Genomic DNA, 22,657 nt, shown 5'->3' with positions numbered 1-22,657 from the left:
CTAATCAAGTCCAAGACCAACCAAAAGAAAGGAGTCTGACTGGTAAGTATATGTCTCGGTACACTAATCTCCATGTTTGAGGAAGTCTCAAAGCTCAATCCCCCTCATGCATCAGACTGCTCCACCCGGATCATTTAAATATTTTAAAATCCAGACGCAAACAAGGAGCCAGTAAAGCAATGCGAAGTCTGCAAGGTACGTTCTGAACAGTTTGTGAATGCTGCAGGGACGACAGATCTCGATGAACACAAAGAGCAGCACAGGGGATGACGCTTCACCTTGGCCATAACTCCGAGCTTGAAAAAGTTTGATTTCCCAACAGCATTAATCTGTTAATCCAACCTAAGAGCTGTCAAAAAAAAAAATCACACCCTGATTCCTGACAGCTGGATGACTGTCAGGAGCCAGGGGGCTAAAATGCCTACTGAACTGATGAGAGGATTAGATTTTCCAAATCAAATTACTTCCAGCCCCTTTTTCACTGAGGTTCAGAAAGTTTAGCTTTACCCAAGTCTTTATTTTACTTATTAGGACAAGATGCAGTGGATTATTTATTACTTCATAAGGAAATGGAATATCATCAGTGAAGTGATGAAAAGGAGTATTGTTTCCTAAACGTAGACACCAGGAATACAGGGTGAATGGCAGCGGACATAAAATGGATCTCCGAGGAACCTCCTAATGCAAAACAGATGGAAAATGTGCTCGTATAGGTTGTGTCATTTTTGTCTGATACCGCTCCTGCGACGGCAGCATCCTCAGCAAAATATGTGGGCAAGCTGCTCCGAGTAAGGAGGGGACTGAGGACGTCCCCGCGGTGTTCAAAACCAGGCTGACGTCCGGCCTCCTGTCCTGACGCCCTGAGGCCTGCTGCTCGGAAATTCAAGCACAGCGCGCAGACATCCTACCTGAGCCAGAGCCGGCTGGTTTCTGCCTCAGCTTGAGGTGAATAACTGCGGCGCTCCGGTGGAGAGCTGTGATTACGGCAGTGCCCGTTCATCCGTTTGTTCGATGTGCAAACCGATGCTGGTCGGCTGGGATGGCAGACCCAAAGTCGAACAGAGATAGTCTCTGAAAACGCTTTGTGATGATGAGTTAGAGCAGCTGGGTGGTGGTCATTAAGGTGGTTCTCTGTACTTTTCGTTGATTTTAGACAACTGTGGACTGCAGACTGTAGGAGAAAGATGGTTGTGAAGACCTCTGCTGGTAGGATCTATAAGGATCTGTAAGGGGTCTTCATCTGGGCCTTCTCTTTACCTTCAGTTAATTTTGCATGAAGTGTTTTTTTTTACCTGAAACTGACTCTGCAATATAAGACTAATAGTTCTCAATATAATAAGTTACCTTCAGATTAAGAGAAAGTAACATTTTTTCTTTTAATCTGGTCATTTTAGTGAAGCGTGAGCCATAAACTGTGCTCCACGTAACAGCTGTTTGGCGTGGTGGGTAGTAGTATCGATTTACTGTCCAGCATGTTCAGGAGGAGAAACAAAGCATTTCTGTTTGTTTGCAGAGAGCCTGGCTTTAAGAAATGCCTCTGCTTTCAGTTTAATGATTGCCACTGGGCAAAGAAGGAGTGAATAAATGAACGAATGAATGACAGGCTTGCAAACCCGTCTTCTAAAAATAATTGCCACTGGTGTGGAATACATAAATCCCCTGATCTTTTCTTTATTTCCGTGCCGGAGAAAATGAAGACGAGTAAATGTCAATTCTATACTCCACACACAGAAATCCTGCAGAGGAGTGAGTATAAATAGACCAGAGGTAGGTGTTGAGGTCCAAAGGATAAATGCAGCTCTAATAGATGCCAAAGGACAAGCCTACGGAGATACCAAATCCCTTCTCTTCTCTCCTTTCTCGTCTCTTCCCTCCTCTTGCAGCCTTGAGGAGTTCACACAATAAGAGACTTTTTATTTCATATAAATACAAACATTTAATTGTAGCAGCTTTTGTCCTCAGCACAAGGACATCAGTAAACTGATGGAAGTCTGAGATGTGCTCAGCTAAACCCTCTGGATCATCATTCTAGTCTTACTTATTAAAAAAAAAAGAACAGACAGCGTATTTTTGCTACAGTTTGATTTTTTTTTTAATGAAACTGTATATTTATGTCACTATAAGTTGTATCAATACCAACCAGGCTGCACTATTGCAATTTTGTTGTTAGTTCCTTTAACTGCACACATTAAATCTACAAAAACAACAACTATTTTGCCACAACAACATGCCTAAACCTCAACGTTTAGCATAACATTAATCAGCAAAAGCAAGTTTGAATACTTAGAAGCTATAGTACATTACCAACTAATATGGATGTTATTTTTCTAATTGTTGCTAATCTTTCTGTTTTGTTCTCCTGACAAAACATATAGTTTGTCTTCGTCACATTAGTGTGGTGTCCAAAGCTGTGTCCAGCTTTCCTAATGTGCAACCCCCCCTGAGCTGTCATTCGCCCTTATAAAATGTATTTAAGGAGGGATAATAATGATCGCCTGTTACTGGGCTTTCTGTGTGTTTCCCTTTCTGTCTGCTACCAAAATATCTCCCAACCAGGTGGGCAGATTTTGTTGAAACTCTCAAAGTAATCGTTGGTTACACATCTACAGCTGATCGACTTTCAGGATCAACCTGACTCATTCCTTTAAATAAAATGCTCTTGTAATTATTTCCTACATTCAAATAAATCCATTAAATCTTAGTTTGATTAAGTTAAAGTTCATATTCTTAGCAGGCTTTTTCTTTCCTGTAAGCCTGTTTAGCAGGGGCATTTGAAAAACAGAAATTTAATTCACATTGTGCTCTTTCAAACTTAACGCAGCCGTAGCAATGGGCTCTGAAACGCATCGTCTTTCTCTTCCGCCACTCCAGGATGGTCCCTTTTTTGCGGCAAGCAAAGAGCACGCTGGTGGCATCAACGGAGATGGAACTCTGGCCACGATACGCTACGACTATTCCACAGCCAGTGGACTCAAAGTCTCTTCTGCTCGTGTAGCTCTAAAAACTCGGCCTGTGGCTCTGCTGCGGAGCAGAGAGCTCGTCTCAAACCCCGCGGCGAGCTCCGTGCTCGCCACTTTTGGTGTGAAAAGACCGTTAAATGATGACCTTAGCGTCCAACCAGTGAAACTGTTGCTCGGTCAAATAACAGCATCTCGTTTAAGTCATGTTGCAGTTATTCCTAAAAGGGTTACTGCTGCGTTTAATCCCTCGGATGTTTCTGATTTGCTGTTCTAAAAGCCAGAGGTCCATCTGCGCCGGAGAAATGTCCATCCCGCAGCTCTGCGGCGATGTTTCATTTATCACTGCAGCACCTGCTCGAAAGAATGTCATACGTAGGTTTCCTTACTCTGTAATCCAACATAAATGTGTGATATTTATCCTGAATTATCATTGGATTTATCGCAGCTGTAGTAAAAGCGTGGGATTGAGTGCGGTGCTTTCTGGTTGTTGATCACATTAAGACTTGCTGAAGACGAAGGACGGGACTGTACCTGAAGCCCAACGTGTTGCCGTCACAAAGCATAATTACAACTTTCTTACAGTATCATTATAATCCACAGTGAACACCAGCGATCACCTGCCATTAAACCTGACTTCAGAGCTACTTGTGGTCACTCTTGACTCATTTAGCTTACAAACTTCTGTTTAATGTTGAGTGAACAGACTCTGCATTAAAAAAGTCATTATTCTGTGCAAAGCAGCCATATGATAAAAGCATATAAATTAGTCTCATGGGCTTTTAATCAGTTTCACACCTGTAAGAGATTCAGAAGCGTATCTGCGTCGAGGTGATTCTTCTGTCTCATTCGGTCCCTCTCCTTTTATTTCCCCCGTTCTGCTCATTTTTCGCACCTGAACGCACATGTAAAATGGCTTTATCGCCTTCGCTTTCTTCCCCTCACGTACCTCGTTTGGGCTTTGTCCTTCCGTCACTGTGGTGTTTAATTACCTGCGCTGATTTATACAAGCTGAAGGTATTCTAATTGCGTGCCTCTTGGACCGTGACGTGTGAAGCACCTGGGTCAAAGCTATCGACTGCTGCTGTCCGTTTGTGACACTCTGAAGCCCAAACGTTGCCACCTGCAGAACACAGGCGAAGCTCGGCAATAACACTTAGATTCATGTTTATTCTCCCCCCCCCCCAAAAAAAAAAATAATAAAAAATTACAGGGCCGTATTGCTTAATGTCTGCGATTACTCTGTTGGCAGCTGTTTATGTGTTTGAGCAATGTGTGGCTTTCAGTTTCGGGGAATAAAACCAACACTGCTCGCAAATAAAAGCTGCTGCATCTGTCAAATGTTATGGGTCGGCTTTTCTTCCTCTGTGATTTTGTGTCAGCTCATGAATAAAAAGAAATGTCTCGAAGTGAGTCGAATCCACCAGAAGTGTTGGAGGTCATTTACAGAGCAAAAAAAAACCAACAACCTAAAACTGGCGAAACTCAGTACATTAAAAGGATTTTTGACTGTTTAAAGGAGTTGTAGTTTGTGAATGTATGAAGAGGTAATATGACGATAAAGTTGTGTTTTCTTGTGAAGGAATGCTGATGGTTTTTGCATTTTAATTCAGGCAACACAGGCTTTTAAATGGAAAAACCAGGCTGCTCTCTTTTCTCTGATTAACTTGCCTGTGTTCCAGTTTATAAAACATTTGGTTACTGCAGACAACAAGCTCGCTCATGATAAGATCATTTAAATACGTCTCATGAATCTACAGCTAGCTGAGACCTTGTCCACATGGGAAAAACCAGGTTGTAATATTTGCAGTTTCTTAAAAGCACCATTTCTAGAAATGTCTTCAGCTGGATGTTACCATTCACATAAACTTAAAAAAAACTTTGGTATTAGAGCCGTTTTAAGACAACAGATATCCACTTTGGTCTCAGCTCAGCTCAAACTAGCCGTCAGCCTGTCATTCCGGTCAGAATTAAACTTGTTTTTTTCCAAAAAACGACAACAGGCAGGATATTAATTGTGAACAACCTTACCACAGAACCCCACTTCAGTAGGTCTGAACTGTCCGTTTTCAGCTGCGACACGTGACATTTTGCTTCAGCAGTCCGGTGAATCGTCTTCCGACAGCAGCATATCTTGGGAACAACGCTGGGCTCCTTCTGTAAACCAAACATAAATCTACCAAGTTGGTACCCAGGTCGTAGACAATGTCAGGAAGCGCTTACTCCCACGTTAAGCCATGGATCATCTAGGCAGCCTATTACCATTTGTCTGTTCGGGTTTAATATGAGTTTTCACCTCCTCTGATGGATCCGTCGCTCTCTGGAAGGACACGCGGCGCGTATTCTGTGCTCTGTGCATGCATTGTTGCTGGAGAGATGCGCCGATGGGTCTTGGGTCTGCTCTCGCCCTGAATGTGAATCATCTCACAGGCGCGGTCTGCCTCGGTTTGTGTGGCCGTGTGCGTATCTGTCTGCTGTGTGCATCCGGAGCGGAGCATTTGGATTTACTGGGCGGTCACCTTTGTAGTAAAACCTGCTTTATTGGAAACAGAATGAGCCAACAGCCTGCGGCCTGCTGTCCTGTGCTTTAGGTTTTAGTGTCCTGCTGCAGGTTTGAGGGGACTTTTAATGAGACATCTGTTGAGGTGGGACAGATGTCGAGCCTCCCAGTACCTCTGGCAGCTAGAACTGTGGTCAGCAGATGTTCTTCTCATACCCGTCTTGCTCTTCTTGATTGGTCAGAATCGGTGCGATGAAACTGATTTGTCATGTTTGGACCAGGATGGAGAACCTCGTGTAGACCTTTCTTTCTCTCTCTTTGAAGGCTGAAGGCACCGAGGCGTTTGGTGCAACTTTTAATGGATTTCTGTTCAACTTTCCGGGCCCCTTTCATTTTTTCGAGCTCTGCCTCTTCCCTTCTGAAATCCTCATTCATTTCATAGAAGCAATTTCTGCCCTCTCTGCTGTCGGCTACTGGAGACACGACAGGTATTTGAATATGAATGTAGCTCTGAGTGGTTTATTTTTGCCCATTTGTGAGCTCTTTTTTTCGGTCACTAAAGGAGATTTGAGGTTCACCGTATTGTTGCCTCCACACCCACAGCCCTCTGTCTCTTCCCTCCCAGAGACCATCTGTGCTCAGGATGTTTGTTGTGTGTTTTTCTTTTTTTTTTGTGTGTTTTATAACTGGAAGAGTGAAATGGTTTTTGGTAAAAAAAAAAAAAATCTGTGTGTTGGGAAGAGGCGTTTTCAAGGCCGCACAAACACAGCCTCCCATCTGCCTCCAGGCTCACAGGAAGCACGTTCTTGAGTTCTTCTTCTCTTACTTACGGTTCTTTATTTTTTCTTTTTCTTCTCGTTATTATCTCAGGAAAGCAGCTCAGAGTATTTGCATTTCCAGACTCGTTAGTATCCACCGCCGCCTTTGTGTGTCATTGCTTTGTTTCTGTGACGCATCTCAAACTGAAGTCTCTTTTTCTTTTAATAATTTACTTGAGAGATGCTAATGAAGGGGTTTTACACCTCGCTCTGTCTCGTCCCACTCTTTTCCTTCTGCCTTCTTCATCTGTCAGACGGCCGTCTCCCACAGCTAGTCTTATCCCCAGAGCGCCGTGTCAGGGGCAGAAAGAGATTTTTCTTCTCCGGTCATGTTTTCTTCGTAGCGATCCTGAAAAGAAAACGATTCTCCTCGGTTCTGCCTGCCTTGTGGTACGATTGGTGGAACTCTACAGAGGACCTGATTTCCGTGGCTCGCGTCGGTCGTCCAGATGAACTGCCGGGGTAACGGGGCAGATGATCCAAAGCGTTAGCGTAGCCTCATTGAGACAGGAAGGTCCGTACATGTGTGTAATGACTGTGTGTGTGTGTGTGTGTGTGCGTGTGCTGCAGGGGAAGTGCGGTGTGAAGGTGAGCCCAACGTGATGCTCCGCCAGCGCCAGGAGTAATTTCTCTCTGAAGCGCAGTGTTAGAGTCAGAAGAATCAGAATAAAATCGGTGAAAATCGGTCCGAATTAAAAACCAGGACACAAGAGCGCCTAAACCAATCACCCTGACAGGACTGTGCTTTTTATTTGTCCTCACAAACAACAGAGAAAACGTGGAGAGAACAGTTCACGACATATTTTAATCAAATAAATATTCCAGTGCCTAAAAACTAATAGTAGATTAGTAAATCTTTTGGGTCCGTCCCCTCAACCCTGCAGCTCAGTTGCTGAATCAGTCTGTGAGTCTGCTTCTTTTTGCTACAACTACATATGACCATTGCTTTGTCTTTGGTTTTAAACGACACTGATAACAAAAAGGAGAAAACTTTAAAAAGTAAGGTTTTGCGAAGGAATGCAAGGCATCCCAAAGCTTTAAACAAAGAGTATGTGGTTTGAATTCACCAAGTTTTAGCTCAGTATCTGTGGAAATGACCGAGTCATCGCCACGTTTACGTCTGCTAAGGTCGACTGGCTGTGGCGGCCATCTTGAATCGAGTTAAATCCAAAAGTTAATCCGCCGTAGAGGCGCATCTGATGATTACTGTAGGAAAGTTTGGATAAACTCTGACGACTGATTCATGAGATATCTTGCTAATAGACAAACAAACGTGCAGCTTCAGGCAATTACATGATCGCCCGCCTCTCATAAAAGCATGCCATTTTAAAAATCTGTCCTTACGTTCATGTAGCGATACTGTTCTGAGTTGTAGAGAGTCTCCAGTTAACCTGACGGGCATGTTTTTGGACTGTGGGAGGAAACCGACACGAGTGAAGGGAGAACTGCCCCAGCTGGGGTTTGAACCTGCAACCTTTTTAATTTTTTTTTGCTACGAGGCAAGAGCGTAACCAGCTGTGACACGGTGCAGCCCGAAGAGGTTCCAAGCAGTTTGTTTTTATTCTTTTTTTGGAGTAAGCTCTTCCACGGTTTACTAAAAATAGCGTCCGAGCCATGGGAACTCACCGCCTTCCTCTGTGTTGACGCTACTCTCCTGTACGTCTACGACCAGTTAAAGCAAAACCCTGTCACTAAGTCTCCATCCCAGTTTCGACACGTTCCAACATTTATTTATTTTTTTGCTGTGTCTTTCTGTTTGAGTAACTCTCCCATGATCGTCAGCACCAGCTTATACCGTTCACCCTACTTTACTCCGGCTCTAATCTCATAGTGGCTTTCTTTCACGCGCCTTCATTGTGCTCTTAAGCCATTCGCTAATCTCACACTTCGTTTTGTTCTCGTTTACTTGTCCTCGTCTCTCCGTTTCAGCCGTTGTCTCCATCTGTACTTAATACCCCTCTCTCATGCACCATTTCTACGTTCATTTCCTAATCTGGCGTTAAACGGGCTGGTCCGATTAGCCAGCAAGACGGCGGTCAGATAAGTCCTCCGTCCTCCGGACTGAAGAAACTGTGACCCCCAGCTCTTAAGGGACGGGGAGGGAAGACGGTTAAAGTGGTAACTGGGACATTACCCAATGAGACAAAAGACTTCCTGCTCCATTTCTGACCTTTTGAACCTCATTTGTTGACTCCTGCTTCCCACGTGGTAACCGAGGGATGAAAGTATGTCGGCGCCGATTGCTCCCACACCAAAAGAAAGCCGAGTCAGAAAGGGACTAATGCGCTAAAGATCCGAGGTTGATTTCGGGCTGAAGCGTCGCCGCGGAGGCGGACGGAGCGAACTGTAGGAAATGAGAAAAACGAGAGAAGATAGGGCCAGATTGACCGAGTGTGCAGAGGAAAGCCTCAGTAGTGCTGACTAAATACACCGAGAGGACTAGACGAATTGTTTGCATGCGGAGAGGGAAAAAAAAGCAAAGTAGGCAGAGTTATTTGAGTCCTTTTTTTTAAAGCAATTTCCCATCGCAGATGGCAGAGAGGGAGGTATAGATCGGAGAGGGAGCTGAACGGGGACAGTGTATGAGCACCGAAGTCATTCAGTTTGTCTGCAGATTTCTGTCTAATTTCCTTCAATCTTTACATCCAGTTATAGAAAACAACACTTTTTCCTCTGCTCATTTCTTATTCCCCCCCCCCCCCCCCCACCCCCCCGGTTCTTACTTTCTGCAGCTCTTACGCTTCCTCGAAGTGAAACCCTTGTCTGAAACACGAGCTTTATGAATCTTGCATGGCGCGGCTCGGTGGCCCGTCAGCGGTATATTACGTGACACTTGTAGTCTGCGACCTTGCGTCCCTCGGCCTTGGAAGACGGGCGCTGTTTGCTCTGAACCTGCAAAGTCAAACGTGTGAGAAAAAAAAAAGGGTTTGCTTGGTGTTATCTTTGGGAGGAAGAGATGAGGATACGGTTTCTCCAGCTCGGCTGTATCTCGCAGCGTGAGCCGATGTGGATTTAACAGGAGATGCTTTTTTTTTTTTATCTCTCTTTATCTGTGTTTATCTGTTTCAGCAAGGCAGAAAGGACTTTAGGTTGCCTCTATTGGAGCTCAGCATTTGGTACATTGTGTGTATACATGCATACAATTTTTTTTTTTAATCAGGTGGTATATTAATCTTTATGTGTGTCAACGAAAAGTAAGCTGCTGATTCTTCTGCATCAAAAATTGATTCGTTTTTAGTGCATTTACTAGAAACCTGAGCACGAATTACTCCAAAACCTGAAGAAAAATAAATGTTTTTTATCCTCTAGTTTTCATCACGATTAAACAAGTGAGAAACAGCGCAGTAATTAATGTTTTTCTTCTGTTTACTTGACCTTGCCTGGGCCTGACTGCCTCCTGAGCAAAGTTTCTCACCAGGGAGGCGTTTTCACATTCCTCCTTCAGAGCAGGGGGATGTTTGTGCCCTTCCATTAAAAGCTCAGATTTATCTGAGACTTAGTCTGACTGAGCACAGAAAACCAAAGAGCTAAGTCTGATTTTTATGGAGCAGAGTTTTCGTCCTGATGTGCAAAACTTTGTGATCAGTGAAGCTCGAGGAGACAGTTGTGCGTCTGACACGAATCGAATCCAGAATTTCTCAGTTTGGGAAAAAGGGTTAAACGTTCTTCTCACCCCCCTTTTTTTAGGAAACTCGAGTCAAAGCAAATATTAGTCGATGTAGAATTTGGAACGGGTCTGATTAAAAACAAAGATTTAGTGTTAAATGTTAGACCGATACAAGCCTTTTTTCTCTATCTACGCAACTGTTTAGGTCAAATAAGAATTTAAACAAATTCCTAATCAGGGTTTTGTTTTTATTTAATAAGCTATCAAACCAAAAACTTAGAGTGTGAGCAAAAGAAACTCAAATAAAACTTTTCTTCTTGCAACCAAAAACATTGCATTAGCCCAAAAAAACCAAAAACATTTTAGGATTGAAACATTTATTTGAAATGCAAACAGGCATCTGCTCTCAAATCTGTTTTAGTTGACTGAATTGTGTTTGTTTGGTTGCACATAAAGTGAACCCCCCCAAAAAAAAGAAAGAAAAAGCCATCGTTTATCTGCAGCCGTCTGATTTTTCTCCCCCTTTTTCTCCCCGTCACCAGGCTGCCGCTGAGTTTGCGAAGGCCCACCTGCCCGAGGCTCTGCGCCAGCAGCTACTGACCTACGAGCGAGAACGGAACAGAGAAAAAGACAAGGAGAAAGACGAGAAGAAGGACAGGGTCAGCCTCTCCTATCCCTCCATCCTGGAGCAGCAGATACTGGCTTTGGACAAAGAAATCCTGGACAAGCTCTCTGTCACTTACAATGAAGCAGGTGTGTAATCACTTACACAGCACACACATTTAGCATTCATACGTGATGCTTCCAAAGCGAAAATGTTGTTTTTTTGTAGTTTAGCTTGTTGGTTCTTTAGCTGACATTCATCTAAACGTCATTATAAAGAAAACCTAAGATTATTAAGATGGATTTTAGCCGCACACGTCGCTTATTAGACCGAACATGATAAGAAAGCATGTTTTTAAAAGTCCCTCATATTCCCTGCACGGAAAACCAGCATGCTCTGCTCGACTGTTTCACTTTGACGATTGTTGGAACAGTGACTGTCAGCAGCCCGAGGTGCTGCTTATTCAGCTGTTTAAATACAAGTTGATCTTCACAAGGCTTGTAGTAATTATCGGGGATGCAGGAGAGAGGGAAACTGCGAGGGAGATGGTGATGGATGGAGGGTGTTGGGGAGGAGCAGGTTTTGCAACAAGCACAACGAAGGAAGAAAAACGGATTAAAATACAAAAGATGGCTGCTCTAAAACAAGGAGGGGAACACAGACTGTCTACGAGTCTACATCTGAGCAGTAAAATGTGCAAAAACGGGGCTTATTCAACAACACAACCAAGGCTGTTTGAGGCTTTTTGCATAAGAAGTTTCATTTAAAAAAATGTTCAAACTGAACAGTCTTTTTCTCCCCATCACTGCTGAATTATTGAGGCAGAGGGGAAAGGTTCCGCTCTGCGTTAGTGGTCCAACTTTGACGTTCGCCAAGCTCAACGCTTCAACCTTTCTTGTCTTGGCGCGGCTCTTCTAACCCAACAGAAATGATGTCATGAGCAGGAGTAGAGTGTAAAAGAAAATGTTACAGAACAGGGTGTAGCCCCCCCTCGAGGTCTGTCACATCCTCACAGGAACAATTCCTCGCCTGATACAGAAAGAACGAATTAAAATGTGCAGATTTGAAGCAACCAGTCCAGAGGTGACAGTTTATAATTACATCTTAGAGAAAAAAAAAAGAAAAAACGTCCTCATCCTGCTGCTGCTGCTGCTGTACCTTCTGGGGCTCTGTATCTTTTCATCGTCTTTTTAACGCCATCCTCCTCTCATTTCCTCCTTCCCCAGCTGGAGATAAGCATCAGCTCTCTGGTCAGAGTTTCGCTCAAAAAAAAAACTCCCCTCCTGAATCTCCGGTTTTCTCCTGAAACGGTTGCAGTCGGGCTGTCAGGATCATTTATATTCCTCCTTCCCACAGTCCAAACAAGAACGACTAACGCCGAGCTCATTGAGAGAGTCGGGCACCATTTTGATCCGAACCCTCCCGTTATCGTCTCGTTTTAAGCGTCAGACATTCGGAGAGCGGAATCCGATGCGGTGTTTGTCCCCCCCGGTCGTCCTCGCCGGCGTCTCTCTGGGGGAATCTGCTGATCGAGTGAAAGTTGTGCGTCCAGCACAGCTAGCTGTCTGCAGTAATGTGGGCCTAAACTGAGCCTAACAGGGGAGAAAACAGAGAAACCCCCTCAGGACAGCAGCGTGTCGGCTTTATCCCCCTGATCGGTCATCCCTCTGTTTACCAGCAGACCTGAGAGTTTGATGCCACGCCCAGGAGTTCAGTCCGTTCAGTGCTACTAACCTTTATCTAGCTCCGTGACACACATCATAAAGGCACGTTGGCAGTGCCTTTTTTAGTCCAGAAATCATTGTTTATTCCCGGACGGAGCAATAAGGTGACAGTCATGTTTCACGAACAAATATTCAGACGTGTGAAAGAAACGTTTATATTACAATTTAGGCACAAGGAAGTTAAATTATAGAAGTACGCTCATTGTGTCATCCTGATGTTAAACCAGCTAAATGTTTAAATCAAAGGTTTAGATCAACAACTGACACATTTACTCCCTTCATTTCTGCCTCGGACGATGTTATATCGCAGGAAATTGAAACGCAGCGCACGTTATTTGTTCTAGGTGACGCTCTCACAGGTGTTAAAACCAAAGATCCTCGTTTTCCAAGGTTCTCCATGGGAGGGACAGGGATGGACTGGATTAGGAATGAGGTCATCAGAGGGACAGCACAGGTTGATAAATTCAGAGAGGACAGACTGAGATGGTTTGGACATGTGCAGAGGAGGGACAGAAGGATGTTAGAGACAAAGAGGACAGACTGAGATGGTTTGGACATGTGCAGAGGAGGGACAGTGGGCATATTGGTAGAAGGATGTTAGAGAGGCAGCTGCCAGGAAAAAAGACAAAGAGGAGACGTAGGGATGGAGGTAGCTGGAGTGAGGACCGAGGACCAGAAGACAGAGTTAGATGGAGGAAGACTACTCGACCCCTGAAGAGGGAACAACTGAAAGAAGAAGAAGAAGCAGGAAACGGCAGGAGGTCTAAATTTAATGTCGAAGGATGACGACTGAAAACAACCCGTGACTCAAAGTCCGAACTGTCAGATAACTCTTGTGCACCGTCTAAAATTAAATCACCAGCTCACTTTTAAGTTTTGATTAAGGAGAATTTTCAAATTACGGTCACATTTTCCAGCGACAGAATTTCCCGCAGCTACCCAGCATGAATGAGGAGCATAGAAACTGTTTTAATGTGATGAACTTTTATATATTTTTAAACAATGTTTAAAAAGCTGCTTAAGACACTTCGCCTCATAAGATCTTGAGGCTAAAAAAAACCAAAACTTTTTGTTGCTTTTCATACAGCTGGTTGTGTTAAAAAGCAAAGACTGATGACAGTAAAGTTAACTCCGTCAGCTGCTGGGTCTTGGAACCATAACCTGAGCCGTAAATCTGTTCTGCGATCAGAACTCTGCGAGAATGTTCCCGCTGCCGAAGCCGCGGAAGGACAAATAAATGTTGGATTGGGTTTTGGAAAGAAGTTTGCTTAGAGCACCAGGTTCTGGTGGAAGAGCTGCATTCTGGGTAATGTGGGGTCCCATCTTCAAACGAGTGAGAAGGAGGATGAAAACTCTCTGTTGCCATGGCGATGTATTGTAATTTAGTTGCTGATGTTGACTGTATTTTAAGTGTTTCATCCAATAAAGACTATGAAAAGAAACTAAACTTGAGTCGTTATCGAGGACAGGATGAGTGGAATTACAGACGATGTAAAAAAAGGCAGAAATGATTTCAAACTTTGTTGTAAGAAAAAAAAACAACTAAAACTGTAGCGTAGACTTTATGAAGTAGTTCAGAGTGATGCGCTCAGTAAAAAAAAAAACACGCTAATAGTGAAGTCCAACAGTGGCACTTGGTCACGAAGAGAAATGTAAAAAAGGAAGATTTTTACAATTATTTATTTATTTTTAGAGAAGATTTGACCGTGAGCCGGGGTTGTATCAGGCTACGTTCACACTGCAGCCAAATGTGACCCAATTCCGATATTTATTTAGTTTTTTCTTGCCCGTATGCGACACATATTTGATTTTTTTTTTTTTCATGGCGTGAATGTTCATGTCGCATTTCATCCGACCTTTACGTCAAAGTCCCGCCCCTCTTGACTCCGACTCTTCATCCACAAACGCCTCAGCTCCAAAAAGAAAGGTCATCGTTAACATCTGCGCTCTTTTTCTTCTCGGTCTTCTTTTATCTTTTACAGTCGGCCCAGATCAACACACGCACGCTAACGCTCTCAGCGGCCGTATTTACTCCTGTAAACTCAGCGTGACGTCACATCTTCTTCTACGCATGCCGCTCATTTCAGGAAGTGGGGACTGTTTGCACTGGAGTCTGATGGAGGTCTCATTTAAACAACCGCGCCAAAAAAAAAAAAAATGGATTTGGGCAAAAAAAAATGTGAATTGAGCGTTAAGACCTGCAGTCGTGGCCTCACGTTTGTCCTCGACAGGCCACGCAGCTCGGTTACAAACGTAAACTGAGACGTACCGAGAGCTCAGTTGGCTCAGAGTAAATTAGCACAACGATACAAATTTGGAGTTGGGAAAAAAGGCAAAAAAGCTGGACGTTAATCTCATCAGAGCGCTGAAGGTCCTCCTGACCAGGCGAAGCCAGTTATTAGCATCAGCGCAGGGTTCATGCGGTGCCGCTTTAATGAGGGAATGCTGAGTGTACGCCTGGCATGGACGGGCTAATTGGAGAAGGGTGTGCTCACAAAGCACCTCGGTTCATTATCTCCATCACCATGGGAACTAGATAAGGATAATTAGCCGGACAGCGAGGCACCGGGCTGCCGCAGCGGTACGGCCGAGCGGCAGGATTAAAAATGGACGCAGTGATGAAACGACAGGCAACATTCAGCGTGCCGTCTGAAATGACCTTGTTTCGATTTTGATCTCATTTAGTGTTCTTTGACATCTTATTTATCTCCCATTTTTATCCTTAAAGTTATGATAATAACAATAATTTTGGCACTTTTCGAAAAATCCGCCCCTCACCCAAGCTACTTCGGCCTCTACGCTCGCTCTTGATTTTATCTGTATCCTCTGCAGCCGGTTTTTCCCTCGTCTTGCTTGTCAGGACCCTCAACAAAGGAGACAAATCTGTTTCCGTTGTTCTGAATGCAAAAATGCCGGAAGCAAACTGTAATCAGTCAACATTTCATCAAGCTGTGGACCTTAAACAAACTCTGAAATGTTACTAGGTTATCTGCATCCTTGGAGTGACAATAAAACCTGCTTTGCTGTAGCTTTTTTCTGCCTCCTGGTGTGTGTGTTTTGTTTTTTTCTGTGTCCCATTTACTTCCATCTTTCTTTTCTTTACAACATCTCATTATATTTCTGTCTGGGTGGTCCATCCCCAGGTGGTGAAGCCCCTGTTTTCTCCGTTTTTAGTCTTTTCTCCGCTCCTTTCTCCCACTTTGTGGTTTCGTCTTTGCTCCGTGAACACACGGCCACCAAAAAAAACTGTGCAGGAGTTTGGATCTCACACAAAAGGCCTCAGATTCCCAGTCTTATGCTCAGTCCTGGCTGGGAAGCTAAACAAAGAGAGGAAGGAGGGAGAAAGGCGTTTTGGAGAGCGGAGCATAGGGAAGAGAAGTCAACTTGAAAGAGTTTTTTTTTTTTTTTTTGCCTCGATTGTACATTCTTTCACGCGTTTCACTTGCTGCGTTGTTTTCTCTCCGTCTCCTAGTGCTGGACAGGAGCTCAGTGTGTTTGTTGCTTTTTGTTGTTTTTCTGACAGTGCATACTCGAAAACACTCAAGGCCAGATTCACAAAAGGTGCACAGGGTTTAGCTCCAACCTTAATGCTTTATTTGCTTTGTCTCATTGTATTCGCGAAGCAAACGGCACCGACGACAACACACGGCCATCCAGTCATTTGCACTCGTTCTGCACCCGAACACGGTTGCCTTCGCTGCGCAATCTAAACACGACCTTCTGCCACAAACGCAGCGGGCGCAGAAAGTGACAGAAAGAGGAAAATATTTTCTCACGGCGAGCTCCGGGCCTTAACGGATGAAGTGCAGTGGCCGAACATCTGACTGTATGGGTGGAGGAATCGTGTTGTTTTGAGCTTCGGTGCATCCTCTTATTTTCTCATATACAATTAAAACTAAATGCGTCGCTGGTTTCTGTCTTGGAGCCGCCGCTCGTTAATCACCGAAGTGTCTTCAGCGCTCTTTGACGCCCTTTTTAGCAACAAGTACAGGCTGTAGTTAGTTACTTTAACCTCTGGATGTGAGGCTCCTCGTTTTCTAGTCGTATGGTTTTGTTCTCTGAATGTAAAACGCCAACGAGATTTTACAAACTACAAACAAATTTTAGAAATCGACCGATGAGTCTTTCTGCTGCCGATTCTGAGACCGATTTTTAGAAATCAGGCCGATATTCAACACTGATTTTTCTTTCTTTTCCCTTTTTTGTTTTGGCCAGGATGTATTTTTCACGAACAAAACAAGCAAAATAAAACAATTAATGCTCAACTTAAATAAATGTATATTTAACAACCCTAGGAGAACTTGTACATTTAAAAAATAGCATATAAAACAGCATTCCCACTTTAAAAACAAATAAATTATATACCACAGTAAGCTGGTTGTAGCGGCTGCTACATTTAATGAAAAAAACTCATATTTCTTGTCACCTCACATGTCAGAGTTATGAACAAACATTTTGCTAGCACTCAGACTATGATGGGGACGAGGTTCAGCTACTACCACGCCATATTTTAGCTCCGCTTGTAAAATAGATCGAGTTAGATCCATTTTTGTGTTTTCAAGAGTGACTCCAAAGCCAACAGGCTGTAGACAGACATGCATCCGATGATTACTTTCTGAAGGTTTCTGCTGGTCTGTTTCACCATGAGCCGTCCAACGATTCAGAAGATATTTTACTAACAGACAGACTCACACACTTTCATGGTGGCGGGTGATGAAAATGGGCAGAGTGATGTTATTTAGTTGGCAGCACAGTTTGAGGCGCATGTCGTCCTTTGTGAAATAGACGGGGCAACACAGTGTTGTCTTATTTTTCTGTCCTGATTGCTTCAGTTTTACACAACTTCCTCTGTAAGTTCGGCTTTTATGTGATTTTTATTTTCCACAGTTTTGATAGAAAACTGATTTATGTGAAACACGTTTTAACGCACTAATGGTTCTCAGCATTAAGGGCCAGTCGTTCAGTCGCTCCCATCACTCTGACGAACTGAACGCTCCTTGACGGACAGCCTTGAAATTCCTGCAGACATTTACGTCCCCCTGGGGACAAGTTTTAAGAACTTAAGTCCCTGACATTTCCAACACATGAAGTCATGAGATAACACGGCGCGCAGATATAAAAATCCAGGTGACTCTCTCGCCTCTCTCTCTCTCCCCTCTCTGCTTCAGGCACCACATGTCTGGTGGCTCTGCTGTCCGATAAGGAGCTGACGGTGGCCAACGTCGGAGACTCCCGCGGAGTTCTGTGCGATAAAGACGGCAACGCCATCCCCCTTTCACACGACCATAAACCCTACCAGCTCAAGGAGCGCAAGAGGATCAAGAAGGCCGGTGAGAAAACCGCTGCAGTCCCGATCTGACCACTTCTGAGCAACACAACAATGCTTTAGTTCTAATCTGAGGGAATATTAGAGCCCGGATTGCTGAGAAAATATAAAATAAGTTTCCCTATGATCAAAGGGACGGGACTATTATCTATTTTATTTCTTTTTTTTATCGGTCCAGCTTGTCTTTGGCTCAAAACTTACTGACTGATAACAATTTGCTTCTAAGGCAGCGTGTTATCAGATGCAGTCAGGCAGTGCCCATTATTTAAAGTGTTTGTAAGCATCCTTCTCCCTCCAGCTCTGTCTGCTGAGGACAGTTTCAGTGGAGATTGTCAGATTAGTCGGACAGAAAGCCCAACATCTCTACCTAATGGTCCGGTTTGGTACTGGAGGATAAAAAACAAAAAAAATTCCTGTTTTTTTTCTCCGACTCCGACAGAGCCGTGCACCCAACGCTTCTCTCCTGTGGGAATAAATAAAACGTGTTACTGATGAGCCGAACCTTGTTTTTAAATACCCCAAATAAGAACAGCTTATCACAGTAAATACTGAAATAAATAATCAAAAATGTGGATTTTAAATTTAGACAATAATTGCGATAAGATGCAGTTTTCTCTGATCATATTTGAAGTTTTTAGTTTGTAAATAATATCAGATATCAAGGTACTTTCAGGATATATACGGGGTAAATACACGGGAATGTACAAGGTACATGCTGAGTACCTTCAAGGTGAGTACAGGGTTCATATCAAGTACCTACTGAGTATTTACAAGCTACATACTGGGTACCTCCTCCCTTTGTCCCCCATCTGTCTCTTTCTTTCATTGCTTATCATGTTTTCAGCTGTTTGTTTGTTTGTTTCTGCAGGAGGCTTCATCAGTTTCAACGGCTCCTGGCGAGTCCAGGGCATCCTGGCCATGTCCCGCTCCCTGGGGGACTACCCCCTGAAGAACCTGAACGTGGTCATTCCCGACCCCGACGTGGTGTCCTTCGACCTGAACAAGCTGCAGCCCGAGTTCATGATCCTGGCGTCGGACGGCCTGTGGGACACCTTCAGCAACGAGGAGGCGGTCCGCTTCATCCGGGAGCGGCTGGACGAGCCGCACTTTGGCGCCAAGAGCATCGTCCTGCAGTCCTTCTACCGCGGCTGCCCCGACAACATCACCGTCATGGTGGTCAAGTTTAAAGGCAAGAGCAGCGAGAAGAAGTAGCCCATCTCCCACGCAGTGTCTGCATCTTTGAAATGACGTAATAACAGCAGTTCTAATAGGCTTCACTGGGAAAAGAGCAAACCGTTTGCTCTCCAGGCTTCACACAACCAACCCCTTTATTTTTTATCTCAAAACAAAAGACTTTTAGGCCCGAACATCCCTGTCAGACGCTGTAATGTGAGCTGGGTCACGTTATGCAATGAAGCAGATTTAGTTTTGTACAGCTGTGTGTGTGTGTGTGTGTGTGTGTGTGTGTGTTCAGGAGAGGAAGCTGAAGAAATGACTTCATGACAGACTCAAAGAACATGTAAGAAAGTGGCATTTACTTTCATTCTTATTTTAAACGCGACCAATAATTTTTTTTATTATTATTATTATTTTTTAACCCGTGTCCATCTAATCTAACTGTATTAATGAGGTGATTTTAAAAAAAAAAAAGTGTTCAAACACGTTGACAGAAACCCATCCCGTGTAAATCTTTACAGTATTTTTAACACAAATTTATCCTCAAACACACAACGGTGAGGAGGCTTCCCGTATTAGACCCTCGTACTGTACAGAAAACAGAGCTGGTGACATTTTTTTTACGCCACGTTTGCACCGCGTGGAGGCCCAGCGTGGGGGAGGAGGACGTCTTTTTCAAACGGTCGCTGAGGGATCAACCCGCCGAGCTGCTCTGCTCAGACCGAGCTCATCCAACCGTGTGTAACTAATATTGGTGTTTAGTGTTGGATAACTGTAGTTTGTCCGTCTTTAACCTTTCATCCGATAGCGCTGCGATCGTCCAGCGCGTCTCATAAGATCTGATTAAAGAAAATCTTTTAATTGGGATAAACGTCAAAACTAAAGTCGGTGAAATAATCTTTAGGATAGTTTTAAAGTGATGACAGTAACATGTTCTTTGTCTGACCTTTTTACAAATAACCTTAAAGATAAACATAAACTTCACTTATTCCGGACTAAAATTACAACCGTTTGTTAACGAGACCCGTCGCCGTTGCCTTATTATTAATATTGTTATTTTTTTTATTTTGTGCTGCCAAAACGTTTGTTTGTTTTTATAAAATGCAGTCGATCACAGAGCTTCCCTCAGTGTCAGACCTCGTTAGTTCAAAGGTTCAGTGTCTCCAAGAGACACAAAAAAATGTAAACTGAATGTACATACTGTCTTCATGTTGGTATTACCTAAACACACCACGGAAATGTATACCGTTTAAAACCTTTTTTTTTTCTTCGTTCCCGTTTTCATTGATGTACAGAACGTTTGTGGCATTTGTACCTGCTTTTGTTGACTTTAATAAACTGTAAAAAAAAGAGAAGAAGTAAATACAAATTTAAAGATGTTAATCTAAAAGGTAAGATTGAAATGATTGTCGGTATTTTTTTTTTTTTTTAAGAAAACCAGCTCACCTGTAACTGATAAAAACATTTAATCCCATGTTGTACATTACATTCTTTGGAGCGCAATAAAGTAATAACAGACATTTAAATATGACGCTTTTCTTGTCTCTTTTTTTTGCATCAGTAAACCCCAGAAAGCATCACGTGAAACTTGTTCTTTTGTTTCTCCTGAAAGGTTTCCTCCATTTTTATTTGTTCTTGTTTAATGATGGAAAAATGCAGAGAAATCTGCCTCAGAAACAGCAGCAGAACGGCATGAATTTGATTTGCTGCAGACTGACTGGGTGTAAAGATAACTCACTAATACGGTGGTTCTTAAAGCTTTATGTTACAGGTACCACCAAGGAAGCTTGTACTGAAACAGATCAACTGATTCAGGGACTGACTGTCCACAGCTGGACCTTCATCTGCTGAGGGGGGTCCAGAGCGGAGGTCTCCAATCCCCAATTGACCCATGAAATTGTGACCTCCAGCTGTCACAGAATCATCTCAAAGCCACTTAAACAAGGACATCATGCCAACACAAACAGCCCTAACAACCATTGAATGTATTTTATTCATTTACAACGATTATTTCCCATCCATCCATTTCCTTTTACCCGCTTCTCCTTTCTGGGTCACGGGGAGCTGGTGTCTCTCCAGCAGTCACTGTGCGAGAGGCGGGGGACACCCTGGACAGGTCTCCAGTCCATCACAGGGACACATGGAGACAAACAACCATTCACACCTAGGGACAATTTAAGAGTCACCAATGAAACTAACATGCATGTTTTTGGTCTGTGGGAGGAAACCGGAGTACCCGTGAGCACAGGGGAGAACATGTGAACTCCACCCAGAGAGGCCCCGGGTTGGGAAGCGATCCTGCGACCTTCTTTAGCTCCAACCACTGCACCACTGTGTCACCCACTACTGTTTTTTATTCCTCAAATATGCCCCCCCAAAAAAGCAATCATCTATCATTTGTATATTGAATTACTGAAGATCCTCTCACAACCCTCGCTTGGCGTTAACATTGGGAACAGGTGCTTCTTAAGACGCCGCTGGTGCATCGTTTGCTGTCGTCCACTTCCACTTGTTAGCCTTAATTAGCTTTTTGTTTATTTTTGTAAATAGTTTATACCTGAGAACCCCTAAAGGGGTCCTGAGTACCACAGGTCGAGATCCGTGACACTAATGGGTAAATCGCTGTCTGCAGAATCAGAACCGGTCTGATGTAGTTTTGAGATTCATTAGTCTATTTCTGCTCCGTCACATTCAGCCAGCAGGCCCGTGTGAAGATAGAACCACATTAATCCATCAGCAAGAGCAACCAAAATATAACTGATGTGTCCGTAATAGACGCCCAGCCGGGAGGGCTCATAATCCTCCCGCTGATTTCTGGCTGCTGGTGCGTTTGATGAGTGGAGGCAGGTGCGATGTGAGACCGCAGAGCTGCGCGCCGGGCCCTCCTCAGATGCGTCGTCATTAAGGATATAAATAGCTTTACTGAAAGCAACGCAGGGATGAGAGGGGTGGGATCGCTCGGTCCACATAAAGGCACGCAGACAGCACGGCGTACACAGCGGGGAGGGAAGACGTCTCGGCTCCGCGCGGCTGAGACATGGGGACGCACGGATCCGTGCCTCGGAAGCAGGCGCAGGTCCTCATGCTGGGCCTGAACGGCTCGGGGAAGACCACCCTGCTGTACAAGCTCAAGTACAACGAGAGCGTGGTCACCGTGCCAACGGTGGGCTTCAACGTGGAGTCTCTGGAGGGGGAGCGCAACGGCCCCGGGCTGACGGTGTGGGACGTGGGGGGCCAGAGGAAGATGAGGCCCCACTGGAAGCATCACGTTCACGACACAGCTGGGCTGATGTTTGTGGTGGACAGCCGGGACGAGGAGAGGCTGGACGAGGCTCGCAGAGAACTTCATCGGGTAATAACATCACATAAACCTGACACGTATCAGCAGCGTGGCAACATTCAAACTCTGATTTTTATCCAAAAATATTACATTTGTTAATTACGTACAGATAACTGGTATGCTTCTTTTTTTTATCAAGGATGATTTACAGGAAACTGTTTAAAGCAGTTCTGCATGTTTTAGATGTTTCCCTGCTTCGACACACCTGGTTTAAAGGAATGAGTGAATAACGGGCTTCACCCTGCTGTTTCCTCCCCTCCTTAGGTCCTGAGGTACGGCAGTCTCAGGGGAGTTCCTCTCGTGGTTCTGGCCAACAAGCAGGACCTGCCGGGCGCCCTGAGCCCAGAAACACTCTGCCTGAAGCTGGACCTGAAGGGCGCGTGCGTCGGCCGGGCGTGGTTCGTCCAGCCCTGCTCCGGCGCCACCGGGTCGGGGCTGGAGGACGGTTTCAGGAGGATGATGTATCTGATAAAGACTCCACTCAGACAGACTCAGGAGGACATACGGGTGAAGATGAGATCCAAAGGCCTCAGTTTCACTGCAGCGAAGCGAGCCTTGCTCTGTGGCAGCTGATGAATGATTTATTTGAATGTTTAATTCCTCCT

The 22,657-nt window shown here is 44.3% G+C and overlaps 2 protein-coding genes across 2 annotated transcripts in view; both read left to right on the top strand.

The window, feature by feature from the left end:
* Window positions 1-20,238, top strand: part of ppm1lb (protein phosphatase, Mg2+/Mn2+ dependent, 1Lb) — a 40,553-nt gene extending 20,315 nt beyond the window's left edge. The window contains exons 2-4 of the mRNA XM_017424753.3: window positions 10,425-10,635; window positions 17,379-17,540; window positions 18,405-20,238. Of these exons, the coding sequence (XP_017280242.1) occupies window positions 10,425-10,635; window positions 17,379-17,540; window positions 18,405-18,748 (717 nt within the window). The 3' untranslated portion in view covers window positions 18,749-20,238. The remainder of the gene's footprint in view (window positions 1-10,424; window positions 10,636-17,378; window positions 17,541-18,404) is intronic.
* A 1,439-nt stretch (window positions 20,239-21,677) lies between these two features.
* On the top strand, window positions 21,678-22,652 carry LOC108240942 (ADP-ribosylation factor-like protein 14). Its single transcript, XM_017424754.3, has 2 exons — window positions 21,678-22,064; window positions 22,317-22,652. Exons 1-2 carry the CDS (start codon window positions 21,750-21,752, stop codon window positions 22,623-22,625), a joined length of 624 nt encoding a protein of 207 aa, XP_017280243.1. The 5' UTR covers window positions 21,678-21,749; the 3' UTR covers window positions 22,626-22,652.
* Window positions 22,653-22,657: the final 5 nt, after the last annotated feature.

This window comes from Kryptolebias marmoratus, linkage group LG2 (assembly GCF_001649575.2).
Source record: "Kryptolebias marmoratus isolate JLee-2015 linkage group LG2, ASM164957v2, whole genome shotgun sequence".
Taxonomy (NCBI): domain Eukaryota; kingdom Metazoa; phylum Chordata; class Actinopteri; order Cyprinodontiformes; family Rivulidae; genus Kryptolebias; species Kryptolebias marmoratus.
The sequence above is the reverse complement of the archived record's forward strand: the minus strand, read 5'-3'. Positions and strand labels throughout refer to the sequence as shown.